The sequence below is a fragment of the Sciurus carolinensis genome, chromosome 9 (genome assembly GCF_902686445.1).
Source record: "Sciurus carolinensis chromosome 9, mSciCar1.2, whole genome shotgun sequence".
Taxonomy (NCBI): domain Eukaryota; kingdom Metazoa; phylum Chordata; class Mammalia; order Rodentia; family Sciuridae; genus Sciurus; species Sciurus carolinensis.
The window spans coordinates 139,778,951-139,796,064 of record NC_062221.1 but is presented as its reverse complement, the minus strand read 5'-3'; the positions used below and the strand labels follow the sequence as shown (position 1 = coordinate 139,796,064).

The 17,114-nt window shown below is 60.0% G+C and overlaps 1 protein-coding gene across 1 annotated transcript; it reads right to left on the bottom strand.

Annotated features, from left to right (window-relative positions):
* Positions 1-7,662: 7,662 nt before the first annotated feature.
* Lrrc3 (leucine rich repeat containing 3) lies at positions 7,663-10,334 on the bottom strand. Its single transcript, XM_047564988.1, has 2 exons — positions 10,197-10,334; positions 7,663-9,532 (listed from the first exon to the last, which is right to left on the bottom strand). Exon 2 carries the CDS (start codon positions 9,401-9,403, stop codon positions 8,630-8,632), a length of 774 nt encoding a protein of 257 aa, XP_047420944.1. The 5' UTR covers positions 9,404-9,532; positions 10,197-10,334; the 3' UTR covers positions 7,663-8,629.
* Between the last annotated feature and the right edge of the window lie 6,780 nt (positions 10,335-17,114).

Sequence of the window (17,114 nt, the reverse complement as noted above, 5' to 3'; positions counted from 1 at the left end):
AAGCACCACGTGAGCCGGGCCCGGGGCCACGTGAGCGGAGTCACCCCTTAGCACAGGAACGAGCAGAAGCTCGCAGGAAGGGAAGAGCCCAGGAAATGTCACAGAAACTGACCCAAGAAGAAGCAGGAAGCATGGACAGACCGCCCCGTGTGCAGGGAAGGACGGACAGTTCTAGCTGTCAGTCACCTCCGAAAAAGGTCGACGTTCAAGTGGTTATCGGGGCATTTTTATCACAAATACAGCAACACTGTTTTCTTGCTCTACTGACTCTTCGAAGCCAGGAATGGTGGAAAGCTGTCTGATTCCCTGGAGGAGAAAACCGGGCTCAGGAGCCTGAACTCGTGGCACAGGGGAAATGTAGAAGCCACTTCCATTCACACACATGTAGGCAGAAGGCCAGAATCAAAACCAAACCCAAACCAGACTGAATCAAAACCAAACCCAAACCAGACTGAATCAAAACCAAACCCAAACCAGACTGAATCAAAACCAAACGCAAACCAGACTGAATCAAAACCAAACCCAAACCAGACTGCTTTCGCGAAGGGGAAGCTGCACCATGTGCTGGGTTCGGCCCGGGATCGGGGTGGTTCAGTGGAGTTGTCGATGTCACACCCCTGTCAATCACGTGGAGGGGCAGGTGGGGCTTGTGACATCACCACCCCTGTCAATCGCGCGGAGGGGCAGGTGGGGCTTGTGACAGTTGAGTCTCGGTCAGGGAGAGGGGAGAGGGAAGGCAGCCATTCTCAGTGGAGAAACGAGTTAGCTTGGACACTTGACGGGGAGGCCGGCTAGTTGGGGAGGGGTCTTACTGACCAACGGAAGTCCATGGAGGCCCTGCCCCTGCTGTCCTGGGCAGTCAGCATGGGGGCTGCTGGGCACTGCCTTCTCCTCCTTTAACAACAGCTTTGTGGACACACTGCTGGCTTCTAACGCCTGAGTGGAACAGACCAGCAGGGTCCACCAGGAAGCCCAGGGAGAGCTAGACAGCATGGAGCAGTGGCCTCGGCCGCCCCTGAGGGCTCCACGTCCATGTGCAGTGAAGCCAGCCTCTTGACAAGCCCAGGACGCTCTCACGAGCCCTCGCCACCCCTCTGCCCAGCCGGGGTGTGGGTGAGACCCTCATCTGGCTCCTGCTGCAGGGCATGCAGTGCCCTGGGCTGGGGGCCAGACCCCACTGCAGGCTACCAGGTCTCTCTTCCTGAGCAGCACCAACCCCTGCCGCAGAAGCAAGGGACCCGGGGCCAGGGAGAGGGCCCACCGTCCTGCACCAGCCCGCCCTCCTGCAGCCCTCCCACCCGGGCTTGCCCGCCCTCCTGCAGCCCTCCCACCCGGGCCTGCCCGCCCCTGCTACAGCCCTCCCACCCGGGCCTGCCCGCCCCTGCTGTCACCGGCCCTTCGGTCCGCCCCCGGGCCCGGCCCCGGCCCCTCACCACCTGGGCCAGTCCCTGATGCTGCCTAGGCTACGTAAGAGTAGGAACCTGAAGTCCAGCTGCCCTCGGCTCAGACGGCCCCCTCTACCTGAGGGGTGTGGAGGACAGGCACAGCCTTCGGGGTCTGCCTGGGGTTTCTGATCCCACGGGGATTTCAGGCAGGCCTGTAAGAGAGGGACAAGAGGAAGAAGAGCCAGGTGGGACCTGGAGACAGGCACGCTTGAGGAAGGAAGGCAGGCTGTGGGGCAGGGGTCAGTCCTCTTGGGGCTCACTCCACAGGTAGAAGCCCAGAAACGCCCTCAGAGGTGGGGCAGCCCAAGAGAGCAGTGGAGTCCACCATGACCCAAGAACCCACCTCCACACCTGTGATGGGTAATTCATGTGTCACTTGGAGGGTGTTTGGGGTAAGGGTAATATGCAAATCTGTGCACTTTGGGTAAAGCAAATAGGTGGGCCTCACCCAATCAGCTGAAGGCTTGACTAGAACAAAAAGGGCATTCCCCAGCCAACAACCTGAGCACGTCTGTGCCACCCCCTCCTGGGTCTCCTGCTGCCAGTCCATGCTGCCCTTTGGACTCAGCGACCTCCATAATCACATGGGCCAATGGCTTGGTAGGTCTCTCCACAAGTGGCCCATTGGTTCTGTTTCCTTGAGAGCTCTGCTCTGACGGTTCAAGACCAAACAGGCGAAAGTCCCTGCGTTGGAATCAGGACGTCTGGTGCCCGATTCCACCCGCCACTGCCCCGTCTCTGAGCCTGTGTCATCGTGGCCTCTACTCCATCAGGTTGTCCTGAGCAAAACCGGGTTATGCAAAGTCACGTGAGAGGGACCATACGGACCTGCCCTCCTCGTGAACGTGGGCTCTAAGCCTCACGCTAGCACAGCAGACCTGTGGGTGACATGGTTCCTGTGCCAGCCACGGGCCTGCGCGGCACCCTGGGTCAGGGCTCAGGTCCACAGGGCTGCCGCGGCTCCCCGGGGGGCAGTGCCAGCACACAGAGCGAGCGCAGGCTTCAGCACGGGAATCAGGGGACACCGTCAGTCTGTAGCGATCCCATGAGGGCTTCGACTCAGGAGACCGCGGGCAGTCCACTAGGCAGGGCACAGAGGAAGCCAGGAACGGGAGGCCCTCTCCACTGCGAGCTTCCTGTGGTCTCAAGGGTTATTTTCAGTATTTTCTAGGGGCCTTTTCTTGGCAAGCGGATCCTGATTTGACTTGCACACAGGAACCTGGATGCGCAGGTCTTAGGTGTGCCGTTGGACCAGCTCCTGGGCAGGGCAGGGGAGCCCAGGTCCAGTGAGGTGGCCGTAGCCGCCCCCGCACCCCCCAGCCAGTCCCCACCCCGCTGGGCAGGAGAGCCCGGCTCCCGCAGGCTGCTGTCTCCTCGCAGCTCCCTCAGGAGCACCAGGCTGCCGCCCGCCGGGCAGGCGCAAGCAGGCCGCTCTCTCCTCACTGTGGACGGACCACGGCGCCCATGGTATGCGCCCCATCCTCCCCTCCACCCTGGTTGCTTCCCGAAGGAGGCCGGAGCTGGGAGGCCGCAGGAGAGCTGAAGAAGGTTCTGTGGAGGCACGTTTTCCTTTCTCTTGGTGAATGTCTCCCGCAGACGTGCTGGACCCCAGGTGCGCTCTCAGCTTGGTAAGGAGCCGCGGACCGCAGTGCAAGGCGGCCATCTCGGGCCTCCCATCTCACAACTCTCAAAACAAAGGGCCAGCCATGTGCTGTCCTGAGCGTCTGTCCCAGGGGTAAGCGGGAGCCTGAGGGAGCAGGTCCCAGCAGCTCTGGGCGCCACAGGAAGTGGCGAAAGGGCGCAGAGGGGGGGCGAGTGGAGGACTCACCGGCTGAGAGGGTCCCGCAGCAGGGGGAGGTGTGCCCTCCACGTGGCATGGCACACCAAGCCTGGCTCGTCCAGCCTCCTCTCCATGAAGGACTGACAGAGGTGGACGGGCAGGTTCCATGCCTTTGCAGTGACCACTGTGGCCCTGTGGCTGAGGGGCCACCTGCGAGCTCTGGAGGACAGCACTGGGCTGAAATCCAGCTGTGGTCAGGGCTGTCCGGGCTCCAGGGAGGTGCCCCTCGCCCTCCAGCTTCTGGGGCCCCCTGCAGGCCTCGGCTCATGGCCCCACCCCCACCTTGTCATGAGCTGAATGACATCCCCAGATTCAAGTTGGCACCCTAGCCCCCAGCGTGGTGGCAGCTGGAGGCAACTGAGGCTACGGGGGTCATAGGAAGGGGCCCTGACCCAGCACAAGCTGCCCTTGAAGAGGAGGAAGAGACCCCAGCTCTCCCTCATGTCCTGGTTACTGTGGCTCCAGACCAACTGGCTCTGAGTCACAGTGACAGTCACTGAGATACACAGGCCCTGGGACTGGGGTTTCACATATCATCCTGAGCAGCTGACCCAGCCACCTGGCCAGCGGCTCCAGCCAGTCCCAGGAACACCAGGAGCCTATAGAACCTGCGTCCGGTGGGCCAGAAGAGCCGTCCTCTGACCAGCACCAGTGCAGCCTGTCCCCACGGGGGCCCCAGTGTGACCTGCCCTGAGGCTGCTGTCGGGAGCTTCCCCACAGCTGAGCAGGAGCAGCAAGATGCCAAGGGCTTCAGGGCAGAGGGAGCGCACCTGTCCCGGGGAGCCCCGCTCAGCACCCCTGCAGACAGGGGCAGAGGGAGCGTACCTGTCCCGGGGAGCCCCGCTCAGCACCCCTGCAGACAGGGGCAGAGGGCAGACAGGGGCAGAGGGGGCGCACCTGTCCCGGGGAGCCCCGCTCAGCACCCCTGCAGACAGGGGATCCCTGGTGGGGTCTGGCAGGGGGCCAGTCAGGCCCAAGATGCCCATGCCATGCGCAGACCTTGGGGCCCCTGAGATGGGTCCAATAAGGAGGTGACCGCTGCCCAGAGACACCTGCCAGGCCCATCACGTTGGAGGGGGTACGTAGCCAGCAGGCAGAGCCAGCCACAGCCACAGGCGCATGCAGCTCGGGGCTGCCCGCGCAACATGCCTCAGCTCCCCTCCCTGAGGGCTGGCCACTCATGTGACCTCTGAGCCAGTGTCCCACCTGGCTGGCCTGTGGGACAGCAGCCACCCTGTCTCATCCTGGCTCCTGCTACCTCCCCTGCCTCTGTGGCCCCTCCCTCTCCGGCGGGCTTGCGGCTCCCGCCTTCCGCACAGAATGCCGGGGAGGAAGAGAGTCGGCCTGCTGACCTCCTGCTGGACCCCGAGGCCTCACATGTGCCACTCAGATGGCCAGCAGCACCCGGCAATGCCCAGGTGTCCACTCCCTTTCTGGCCAGCATGGTTGCCGTGGTTACAGATGCAGATCCCAGGGCCGGGCTCTGAGCGGGAGGCATGGCTGCCTCTGGCCGTTGTGGCAGTGGACGGGCGGTGGCCCTGGCTCTGCTCGGCCTCGCGCACTGGCTGCTGGCCCTGCTCCATCTGGTGCCTTTCTGTTTTGACAATGCCCCGAGGCCCAGGTCCCGTGAGAACGTCCAGGCCCAGCGTCGGAGACAGACTCCAGCCCAGCACTGCCCGGAGGAGCCGCCTCAGCCTCACCCCTCGCGCAGACCTCGGAACCTCGTGCTTGCTCTGAAGACAGACGGCGGCGCTGGCGCCAGCACACTGTGCCAGTGCTCCGCGGTGCCCTGGACAGCAGATGGTCCACATGACCTGTGGGCACGGCTCCCTCCCCCTGGAGTCCAGGACTCCACTGCCCCCAGGCTGAGGGCTGGGGCTCCTCCCCACACCCAGTCCCAATAGGGCTGCGAGGATTTGCTGTTCTCCACCCGAACCTTCCAGCGAAGCTCAGCCTCCCGCCAACGCTAGCCAGCTCTGGCCCTGGGCTCCCATCCAGATGCCCCTCCTCGAGGTTGGGTGCCAGCCTGGCACTCAGGGAGCCTCAGGCCCCAGACAGTGGGTCTCCCAGCCTGTGGTGGGCATGGCAGAGAGGGGCCCAGAGGGGGTCAGAGGTACACTCTGGCCGTCCCCAAGATGGAGCCAGGCACACGAGCTGAGGACTGCAGCGGCCCCCGGACCTGGGAGGGCAAGAATCAGATTCTGAGAGCAGGGAGCGGTCCAGACCAGGCAGCGGCCGGAGGGGTGGAGGAGGCTGCCGGGGGCAGCAGCCTCAAATGCACACACAGCTCCAACACCTGCCCAGCGCTGGGCGTCCAAGGGGAAGGGCGGCCGCGTGCTTACACCAGCGAGGGTGTGCTGTGTGTGAGCAACACAGGCCTGAGGGAGTGCGTGCGAGCCTGTGTGCACGCGTAGAGTGCCGCCGTGGCCACGTTGGCGTGTGTTGGTGCGTGTGCAGTGCACCGTGTGGGCAGCAGGGAGCACGTGTGTGTGTCTGGAGGGTGAGGGTCCTGGAAGCCAGCCTGCACTGCTCCTCCCACACCCCGGGTCCTCCGGGGGTCAGCCTGGCAGGAAGGGAAGACAGGCTGACTGCAGTGACTTGAATCCTCAGAGTCACCTGTCCATGACAGGCACTGGCACTGACCCCAAGCGCTGAGACTGAACACAGAGCAGTGTGGGTCTTCACCGGCCACATGGGCGGAGCTCCCAGGTGGAGGCCGTGTCAGCCCCTGTCAGCCTCCTGGGCCACCCAGCAACTCCCCGCAAGCTCAGTGGCCCATGAGGCAAATTCAGTATCTTAGGATCCTGGAGGTCAGAGGTCAGACCCAGGTCCCCCAGCTAATGTCAAGATCCAGCAGAGCTGGCTCCGGGTGGCTCTGGGGAGAACCCCTCACCTGCCTTTCCAGCGTCCAGGGGCCAGCAGCAGTGAGCAGAGCCTTCCTGAGGGGTCTCAGGAAGGCCGACAGGACAGGACCCCACTCTACACAGCCCCAGAAGCCACCCCAGGTTCCTGGTCAGAACACTCCGCCTCCGCCCCCGTCTGCCCCTGGCCTCTCCCCAGGTAACCTGTGGAGCCCTGGTGTCTGCCAGGTGCAGTTGGCCGGCAGGACAGAAAGACCAAGGGCCAGCTGAGGGGCCTGGGAGGTGCTTACCCGCCCAGCCCTGAGCCACAAGGGCAGAGCCGCCCACCAGGTCCACCCAAGTGGTATACCCAGAGCCCACTGTGCCCTGTGGTGGGGTCCCCCCTGCCTCGTGGAAAGTCAGTGCAGGGCAGGGAGGAGGGACCACTCACAAAGCGAGTACCCATGTGGCCTGTCACCTCCAGGGGCCCACAGCACCTCCCCCTCTAAGTCTCCACCACAGACTCCAGGCCCCACAGGTGAGGGGTCCCAGGAGGGAGGGGCAGGGGAGACGGGAGGAGAGGACAGGCAAGGGAGGGAGTGTGGAGGCTCTGGTGGGCAGGGCGTGGGGCCACGGGGTCCCCCTGAGACACCTACTCTCCCTGGGTCCCCCAGAGGGGGAAGCCAACAGGCTGCGGGGACCTGCTCTGGGCACCTGCAGAAGGGACAGGGCCTTCCACCCAGCAACCCTAACCAGCACGGGCCATGCAGGAGCAGCCGCAGACCTGCAGCAAGCGGAGGGCCGGGCCCTGGTCCCCAGCGGCCCAGCAGTCAGGGCCCGGTGGGAAGGAGCCCCACCACGCGCCTCCTGGACGGCCATGCCTGCACGGGTCTGGGAGAAGCACAAACGAAGGGTCCAACCTCCGGGACCCTGACTCCGTCGGCCACCTCAACTAGGGTTACACCTGTGGGGCAGACCCACGGGCAGCCAGCTCCTGGCACGGTGGCCTCTCCCACTGCGTGTGCCTGGGACGGGGAAGAGCTGCTGGAGCCTGTGCCCATTGGCCAGGCGGCTGCCCTCGGCCGCACAGCACTGTGACACAGGTAGAGGTGTGTTAAGGCCACGTCCCTGGGCACACGTGCTTCCCACTCAGTGACTGCTCTGCTCCGTGCCCCACAGGGCACCCACCACAACGCCCCATCCTTCACACCCCCCCTCGCGCTCTTCAGCCTCCTTCCCAGGGACAGGAGCTTCGAGGCCCAGGTCCCTCTGCTGCAGTGCAGGCCTCTCCGCTGTGCACACTGAGGCCCCAAACCAAAGCGGGCGAGCTGCGTGGACACAGTAGGGCGAATCCCAGGCCGGCCGCGGAGGCTCAGGCGCCACTGCAGGTCACGTGGTACCTGCCAAACAACTTCCCTCAACTTCTAGTTGTTTCTAAACTTATTCTTGATAAGTCATCTACACTCTGAAGAATAAAGAATTTACACTTATTTGCTCACCCCTGAACTAGGTGGAAATACAAACGCTCATACGAAAAGACAGTAAAAAGTAAAACTGTGATTAGAGTCATATAGGTGGAAGGAACATGTGCCCTGAACAGGAAGTGGTGTCAGTAAGAAAACTGAGCAATCAATGAGCTCTAAGACTCGTGGCAGCAGAGACGAAGAGAAAGCTCCCATTTCTGGAGAAAAGAAGCGTCACGCTGATTGGCCTCAAAAACCAGACATCCATCTGCTGTCCCCTGAAGACTGTTTTGGATATCAGTGACTACAAAAGCAAGGCACAGTAGTGACCTGAGTAAACAGGCCTTCTGCCAACCCAGCACAGGCGGAGAGGCAGGAAGCAGGTTAGGGCCGTATTTGTTGGCTGCCCCTTGAGAATCTACGCTGGGCCTTTCTCAGGTGCCTCTCCGTGTTTCCCCTCGATGGATGGAAATTCTGGTACAAGAGTTACGCAGACTCTCTGGGAACAAGTTAGTGTGAGCTGTGCATTCCACTGACCTGGCTAGAAAGACCCTGGCCTCCAGCACCTTGCTCTACAAAAGGGCACACCCGTTTTGAGCCCAGTAATGTGCCCAGGGCATTAGGTCAACACAAGCAAGCTGCCCTGCGGGGGAGACCTGGGCGCCCGTGCCCTCCAGAGCTGAGCTGCATCCCCTCCCAGCTAGAACCCACCATCCCACCAGGGAAAGCCCGGCGGAGTGGGAGGAACGTGAAAGGAACGTGGAATGCACCTCGGGCAGTGGGGCTTGAGTCCCAAGGGAACAAGTCTTGGCTGGGATGTCACAGGACATCATTCACCTCCCAAACCTCAGTGTCCTTGCCGTCAAGTGGTCCACTGCTAATGCCAGGCTCCCACGATGACAGAGGCCACACAGATGCTCTTTCGAGACAGATGCACTATAGGACAGCACTGGGACACCTGCCTCACCGAGGACACTAGAAGCACATGTGGTCTCCACCTGCTACTAACGCCAGAGAGGGCAGGCCTGCCTGGGGTGGGCACTAGGGGGCAGAGCCAACGGGGTCCTTGGAGACGGGGGCACTGGGCAGGGACTTGAGGTACTCAAGGTGCCTCCTGGCATCCTCCTGGTTGTGACGCACGTAGTATACAATGTACGTGATCACCATGGCGAACCAGCCAAACATGGTGACCAGCATGGCCACGTCGGTGGTCTTGTGGTGGGTGCTGCAGAAGCTGACGCCGGAGTCCAGCACCTGGATCAGTGGCTTACCCACGAACTCCTCCTGTGCTGAGGTGTGGCAGGCGATCTCGTCCACCGAGTCAGGGTCCAGCTTCAGCTCCCACAGGGCCTCCTGCAGGGCACACTCACAGTGCAGTGGGTTGTGAGACAGGCGGATCTTGGCACTCAGCTTGCCCAGGGCATCCTTCGGAATCCTCCGGATGCCATTGTGGGACAGGTCTAGCAGCCTCAGGCCCCCAGCCAGGCCAGAGAAGGCCGCGGGGCCGATGGTCTCGATGGCATTGTGGGACAGGTCCAGCTCTTTTAGCTGCTGCAGGTGCTGGAAGGCTCCGTTGGGGATGCGGGAGATCTTGTTGGCATCCAACTTCAGAAGCACTGTGTCGGCTGGGAGGTCTCTGGGGACCTCCTGCAGGCCCCTGCCACTGCAGTGGACAGCCACAGCCCCAGCATGATCGGGGCACTGGCAGGCTTGTGGGCAGGAGGCACCCATATGCAGGCAGAAGAAGAGGAAGAGGCAGGACCCACGGAAGGGGGCCAGCAGACACCAGGGCCTCCATCTGCCTCTAGGGCCCATCCTGCCACGGCCTGGGACAAGTGGCTCCTCTCTGCTAGGGCCTGAACCCCAGCCCTTTCCCACTGCGCAAGAATCTCCACGTGCACACACTCTTCCTCCTCACCAGGAAGAGCAGTGGTACCACAAGTTCTGAAAAAGAACAAGAGAAATGAGCACGAGAAGGGACAGCAATCAACACGGTCCACTATGGTCCAGCTGGGAATTGGCCACACCTTGACAGGCAAAGGAGGCATCTGGGGTGGGCCACACCCCCTTAAACACACCTGTTCTGTAATTTTCTCTTGAAGACTCCCAGTGTAACCCAGAGGGGCATCTCAGGCCAACGAGGTGGCTAGTGTTGATCACTGGCAGACAGCAAGCCCTGGCCAAGGGGTCAGAGAACCCTGCGGGCATGCAGCCCTGACCACCCACCCACTGCTGGGGACCTGAGGTGGGGATCCACACATGCCTTCCCCTCCAGGGCTGGTCACCTCGAGTTCGAGTTCAGCGGAGGGCTTCCTTCCGGATCAGCAGGACCAGGTCAGGCCCCGTAAATGGCGGAGGGTGAGTGCGTGCCTGGCAGAGGGGGCTAGACACCTACTGTGACACCTTAAAGATGGCAATCATAAATAAAGCTTCTCTCCGCCAGCCCTGAAGAGGCAGCTGCCCGCTCCCGTGCAGCGGAGAGAAGCGGAAAGCCAGCCCTGGCCCGCGCAGGCGGGAGTGGAGGGCAGTGGCGCCGGGCAGCGGGCGCGGACGCGGACCCTGGAGGGATGCACAGGGTTCAGGCCGCGCGGGGCAGAGGGGGCTTTACCTGCGAGGCCACAGCCGGCCGCGCTCTCTGGCCGCCGGGGCTTCTCCACCGCGATCAGGCGCCACGCCCCGCTCCGCGGCGACCCCACTCCTGCGCCCACGCCCGCCCGCGGCTGGCAAGGGAGGCGGGGCCTGCGGGCGCGGTGGGGCGGGACCTGGGCGGGGCCTGATGGCTGAGGGGCGGGGCCGGGAGGGACATGATTGATGGAGGGGCGGGGCTGGTGGGGAGGGCCGGGTGGTGGAGGAGAAGGGCTGGGGCGGGGTCTGGCGAGGAGGGGCGGGGCCTGATCGGGGCGGGGCCTGCGAGGAACGTAGTGGGCAGGTGGAAGGCGGGGTCTGACTTGTGGGCGAGGCGCTGAGCTGGCCTGGGGCGGGGTTTCCCGGTGGAAGCGGGCGTGCGGTTCGCAGTCCTAGAGGCTGCAGGACGAGGGCGTGGCCGGCCGACAGGGCGGGGCTTCGAGCCTATGCCCCGCCCTGAACCAATTGGACCGGCTCGCGCTCTGGTGGGTCTCCCCCTGGCCTCGCCCTGCGCCCTTGCTGCCTCGCCCGGTCCCTCCATCCTGAGCGGAGGTCAGAGGGTTAGAACTCCGCCCATTTGAGTCCCGCAGATCCCAGGACCCTTGCTTCCGTCCCAGAGCTTAGGAGGAGGGCCTGGAAGGTGGAGTGGGAGCCTCTGGGTCTGGGCCATCTGGGTTTTTTTAAAAGCAGCTTCACTGAGGGGTCATTGACATACAGTAAGCAGCACATTTAAATCTGATACGTTTTGGCATCTTCTATACACCTGTGAGACATCATCACGACACGGTGGACACCCCGGTCATGCCTTCAGCCTCTTCCCAACACCAGGCAAGCACAGATCTGCTTGCCCTTTGCAGATTAGTTTGCATTTGCTACAACTTACATGGAATCATGTAGCGTGAACTTTTCTTCTAGCTTCTCTCAACATTATTACTTTTAAATTCGCCCATGCTGTTGGGCTTATCAATAGAGATTCCTTTCTGTGCTGAGTTCCTCATAGGAACGTACCAACCTGTGTGTCAACTCACTTGTTCAGCACTTGGGTTGTTTCTGCTTTGGGGCTCTTAGAGAAGAGCTGATAAGAGCCTGGAGTCCGAGTCTTTGGACAGAGGCTTCTGCCTCTCTCGGGTGAAAGCCCAGGAGTGGAGTGCCCGGATGGTGTGTTTAACTGCTTGGAGACTGCCCAGGGCCCTGCAGTCTGCCCTACCACCAACACTGCCTGTTCCTCCTCCTCCCCAGCACCCGGCAGGGCCAGGCTTTTTCATTCTCTGTGTTCTACTAGTGTGTAGGGGATTCGCAAATGGTGGTTTTGATTTGTACTCTCCTGGGCTGAAGACGTGCATGTTTTCAAACCTATCCGTTTGCTTTTTGTCCTTCTTCTTTAGGAAACTGTTCTCAGATCGTTTACCTGCTTTTCACTGGGGCTGTTTGTTTTCTTACTGTTGAGTTACCAGAGTGCTTTGCCTTCTCTTAACAGTTTTCCAAAGAGCAATTTTGGAAATTAATCAATTTTGAGTAAGTCCAATTTAGCCGTGGTTTTTTTTTTTATGGATCATATTTTCGGTGTCATACATAAGACACCTTTGCCTAACCCAAAGTGACAAGGCTTTTGTAGTTTTAGGACTGCGCATCTGGGTCTCTTATTCATTCCCAGTCAAATTGGAAACATGATGAGTGAGCAACTTGAAGCCTATTTTTGTGTGCATGGGTAATCAGTTTCTCACGACTATTTTCTGGATTTGGACTTTTTTTCCCCTTCAGTTAAGACTTTTCTTTTTCAGTATGTCAACATGATGGATAATATTGATTGATGAAGTGCTGAATCAGCCTGTGTTCTTGGGGCAGATTCTACCTGGTCATGACGTACTGTCATTTTGTATGTGGTTGACTTGCTTAATAAGTATACAATTGCCAGGAATAGGCTTTTCTTGACCAAATGTTCACAGTTCATGTCATTTGAGGAATCGCCTGCTTCCTCTAAGTTGTTGAATTTATCACACATAATTAATAACGTGCCTTTATGACCTTTTCATTGTCTATAAAACAGGAGTGATAGCACTTTTCCTTCCTGACATTGGCAGTTCCTGGAAGGTGAGGCTGCTGCTGCTTCCTCTTCCTCCTCCTCCCTCCCCCTCCCCCTCCCCCTCCTCCCTTCTCCTCCTCCCCCTCATTCCTCTCCTTCCTCTCCTCCCCCTCATTCCTCTCCTTCCTCTCCCTCTCTGATAAGTCAGGATAGAAGTTTATGAATGTTACTGATTTTCTCCAAGAACCAATTTTTTGTTTCCTTGATTTCTCCATTGTTTCATTCCTTTATTGATTTCCTCTCTGATCTGTGTTCTTTCTTCCTTATATCAGTCTAACTTTCTCTTCTTTTTCTTGTTTCTGAAGCTGGAAACCAAGGCCACTTATTTGCAACGTTTTTCTTTTCTACTGGAGACATCTAATATTCCAAATTTCCCTAAGTCCTGCTTTAGCTACTTCCCAGGAATTTTGATAAGTTGTATTTTTGTTGTCAGTAGGTTTAAAATACTTTTGATTTCTTTTTTGTAAGTGAGTTTAGAAGTGTTTGCTTTCCAGACATTTGGGGACTTCCCGGCATCTTTCTGTTACTGATTATTAATTCAAATCCATGTGGTCAAAGAACATCTGTATGTTTTGGATCCTTTTAATTTTATCAAGACTCATGGCCCAGAGTATGGCTCATGACTGTCAGGCACGCTCTGGAATGCCTGTTCCCAGGCACAGGACGGGTCAGGGCTCTTGGTTGCGTTGCTGAGTCGTCTCCTGTTACCAGCTTCTTGTCGCTGAGGTGTTGAAATCAGTTCTGTCAGTCTTTGCTTTGTGCCTTTGAAAGGCTGCTGTCAGTCATCAGGAGGCCTTGACTAGCCGACCCTGGCAGCATGGTAGCTTCTTCACCTTTACGCTCTTGACCTCACACGTCTTTATGCCTAAAGTAACTTCCTTCAGGATTTCCAGGGTATCAAAATACCTCCCTCAAACTATTTATGAACTCCAAAAGGAAAGTGTGACTTCTCAGTGGGAAATGTTGTGTCTATGTGACAAGGACAGTGTCATCAGTGACCAGACAGGTGGACTCAGGGACACTCCATGGGAGGCACCGTGAAGCACACAGCCTCACCCGTGGCAATCCTGCCTGTGCCACCTTGTTCCAGCCGCCAGCTGGCATCACCTGTGCCCAAGCCGAAGGTCAGTGCCCAGAGCAGCCTGTGCCTTCAAGAGTGAAGACTGGAGACCGGCTGCTGCTACAGACTGGTAAGGCCGCGTGGGGTCCGGAACTGACAGGTGGTACCCCGTTTACCGGTGTCGACTTCTGCTTCCTCAGCTGTTGAAGTCTGAACACTAGAGAAGCAGCCAAGGCAAGCGTATGAAGCAGGTTTTATTTAAAGGTGATAATACAGATTTCCCCCGGGAGGAGAAGGGGCCACGGCTGATGTCCTAGAGTCCCCAGAAGTGAGCACACCCTACATCTTTTATAGGTTAAGGTCTCTTGTTCTCCAGTTCTCTCCCCCCTTATCTCTCCTTCCTGCTTATGTGACTTGGTTTTGCAGGTGAGATGCAAAAAGTGAGAAGCGATGGGCAGGGGGAGGGCCAGTGATTCAGGCAGGCGAGGGCCCAGGGGGCGCTAATTAGCAGCTCCCTGCCTGCAGTCCTTGACAAGGGCAGGGAGATGTGGTAATCAATGGGCTCCGAGATCCTGACATTCCATTCTCCCAGGGCGTCTCCAACTTCCAGAGGCAGCTGGCATTCATGGCCTCCATTTCCTCCATCTGACCTGATCCCCTACTTCTACACTAACTGCCTGTCCCCAATGCTGGCTTCAAAGGGACACTAGTGGGAAATCGGCAGGACCAAGTGCGGCCCGTGGTGAGGCTGGAGCCCGGCAGTGTCCCGTCAGGCAGCTTGCGCTCCGAGGGGTGACCGCTTGTGGGCCTGTCTCCTTGCTGTTCTTCCCTGCTTGTCCCATCTGACCTTTGTCCCCAGTCCTCCCCCTTCCTCTGGGTAGGTATTGGTTGGGTATAAAATCTGAATGTCCCCTCAGGTCCATGTGCAGGCTTGGCCCGAGGGGGTTGCTCTCCAGGGCGGTGGAAGCTTCTGGAGCTGGCCTAGTGCAAGGCTTGAGGTCTCTGGGGGCGTGCGTGCGGGTCTGAGGGACGCACTCGGCTAGAGAGGCACTGCCCACACTCCCTGCCCTCGCCTGCGGTGAGGCGGGGCAGCCAAGGGCCCCTCGCCGCGGCTGTGCTACCCTGGACTCACGGTCCAAAGCTCGTGCCGAGAGGGCCCTTTCTCTCTGTGGAGCTCATTGCCTCGGGAATTTCGTGTGTACTGTGGAGCAAACACACTGCTCTGCACACCCATTTCCCTCCCGCTGCCCCTCTGTGAGGAGTTACTTCAGTGGCTGCCGCACGATTCAGTGCACCGCTGTGACCTGCCGGTCCTCCTTCCGGTCTTGCCAGAGCACTGCCTGCTGTTTGTGGCCGTCAGGAGCTTTCCTTCTGCCTTGTGACAAGCCTGCAATACATTGTCATGACTTTTAAAGAGACTAAAACAATCCAAGCTGTGAAGCTGCTGTGTTAATTTTGGTTTTGGTGGTGGAGGTGGGGTGGTACCGGGGTTTGAACTCGGGGGCACTCGGCCACTGAGCCACATCCTCAGCCCTGTTTTGTATTTTATTTAGAGACAGGGTCTCACTGAGTGGTGTAGCCCCTTGCTGTTGCTGAGGCTGGCTTTGAGCTCGCGATCCTCCTGCCTCAGCCTCCTGAGCCTCCGGGATCACAGGCATGCACCACTGGAGATGCTGGGGTGAGTAAATATTATGGAATACTTTTAATATTTAAATTAAGAGGTTAATGCAGTTACCCCTGGGCACCTCGAGGCAGAATCCACAGACTTCACTGGGCATCAGAGGCGCCAGACACACAAAGCACACTCTGTGGTTCCAGTCTGGGAAGTTCTAGACTGGGAAGGCCCTGCCTGGAGCGGGCAGGCAGCCGGGAGCAGCCCAGCTGGGACTCCAGTGAAGACTGGAGTCTTGACGGATGCGCTCTGTTAGCATGAGTGACAGAACCCGCTGCTCTCGCCAGGGTCTGTGAGGGCCAGGGGTGCACGTCCACCAGGACAACCACCGTGGGGTCTGTGGGCGCAGCGACTGGTGGATGTGGGCAGGGCAGGTGCGTGCTCTCAGGGGGAGCCTTCCTCTGGGTCCTCTCAGCTCTGCGTGATGACGCCTGTAAGCTCGAGGGCGAGGGCGGGAGCCGGTGGCCAAACAAAAGGGACAGGAAAGGTCGAAGCAAGCTTTATTGGAATTTGGCTCTGGGTCGAGATTCCCAGTCCCCCAGGGTACAGAGAGCCGGAGAAAATCCCACGTGGCTCCGGCTGCCCAGGGTCTCTATAGGCCGGGATAGGCGGGGTCCTGCTGAGTGATAGGTGGTCATAAGGGTCAGTGGAGTTTTTCTGCCTCTGTTTGACTGGCGGCTGTTTGGCGCGCTGCCCGCTGCCTCGGTTGCTTTGCTCTCTCACACAGCTGCTAAAGTCCCGACCTAACAATGCCCAGGCCCCCAGAAACCCTGTGGGAGGCCGTGCCCACAGTCCACTCTGACCGCACCTGTGCTTTCAGAACCGCAGAAACCTTCTAACGGAGCCCAGCCATGTGGCCTGGCCACTGGAGCCTCCCTCGTGACCGTAAGTGGGCTCAGAGCTGAAGATCCTGCCCACCATCTGCCCGGAATCCAGGCCTTGTGGTCTCAGGGATGGAACGCAATGCGGTTCGTTGCTGCCTGTGTCAGGAGACGTGGGCTGACGCGTCTCCCCAGGGATAGTGAGAAGCCCGGCCGCGCGTCCAGGACAGCGAGGGAGCCGGAGAGCCAAATCGGACTCCCGGGAGGCCAACACTGCCCTCCCACACTCGGGAAGACCCCAGAGTGGCCTTGCACCCCGCTTGCCAGGCAGTGGCCCCTCGGGGTCTGCGCAGCTGCCCTGCTGCCCATGGACTCCCTGCAGTTGGCCCTCACCAGCTGTGGGGGCCTCAGGCGGAACCCGGCCCTCTGCCAGGCCCAGCCCCTCCCGGCCCCCTGCAAATCGGCCAGCAGAAGAGGCCCCGCTGCGGCTTCCTCCTGGGACCAGCTGCCTCCAGCAGCCTGCCCTCTCCCGGGTGTCCACAGAGGCCTCTGGAGGGTCTCCCACATGCACCACCCGCCACTTTCTTTTGCTCCACGCAGGTCACTGGGTTGGGTTCGGGCTTTCCCAGGAGCTGATTTGGGACAGGTCTGCCTTACCAGGTCATCTTCCCACTCTTTAGACCCTGGCCTCGTCCCTGCCTCCGCCCCTGGGTTTCTTTTGCAACTGGCCTTTGAGCTTCCTGAGTCCTGCTCTCAGACCTCTGTGTCCGCCTTTTATTTTCAGATGCATGCGTGTAGGGCCACAGTGCCCCTCTGAGACTCCAGCCGTCCCTCCTCATGGCCTGCAGTCCTCATTGAGGACTGAGGTCCCTCGATGGGGTGACGCCCTCAGTGGCCAGAACAACCATCTGCTCTTGCCGGGTGGGCAGAGTCCACACCAGCCACGGGGCAGCCCTTCGCCTGCGGCTCCCACCCCACCGCGGGTTACACGTGTGTGGGCCTCCTCCAGAGGACTGGCGACTCACAGGCACGTGATGACCGAGCGCGCACGATGGGCACCTGCAGACGCACTGACTGGCGGGCACAGCGCACAGGCTCGGCTGCCTGCTGGCTGCCCGTCCAGGGCCCGCCCTGCTCGCCTCTGCTGCCCGGCCCTTGGCTTCCAGGGCACGCAGGGCTCGGGCCCGCTTCCCCGCGCTCCGGCCAGGCCCTCGCGGCTGTGCTGTGAGAGGCTCCGGGGCCGCTCGGGCCTCCAGGAAGGTCTT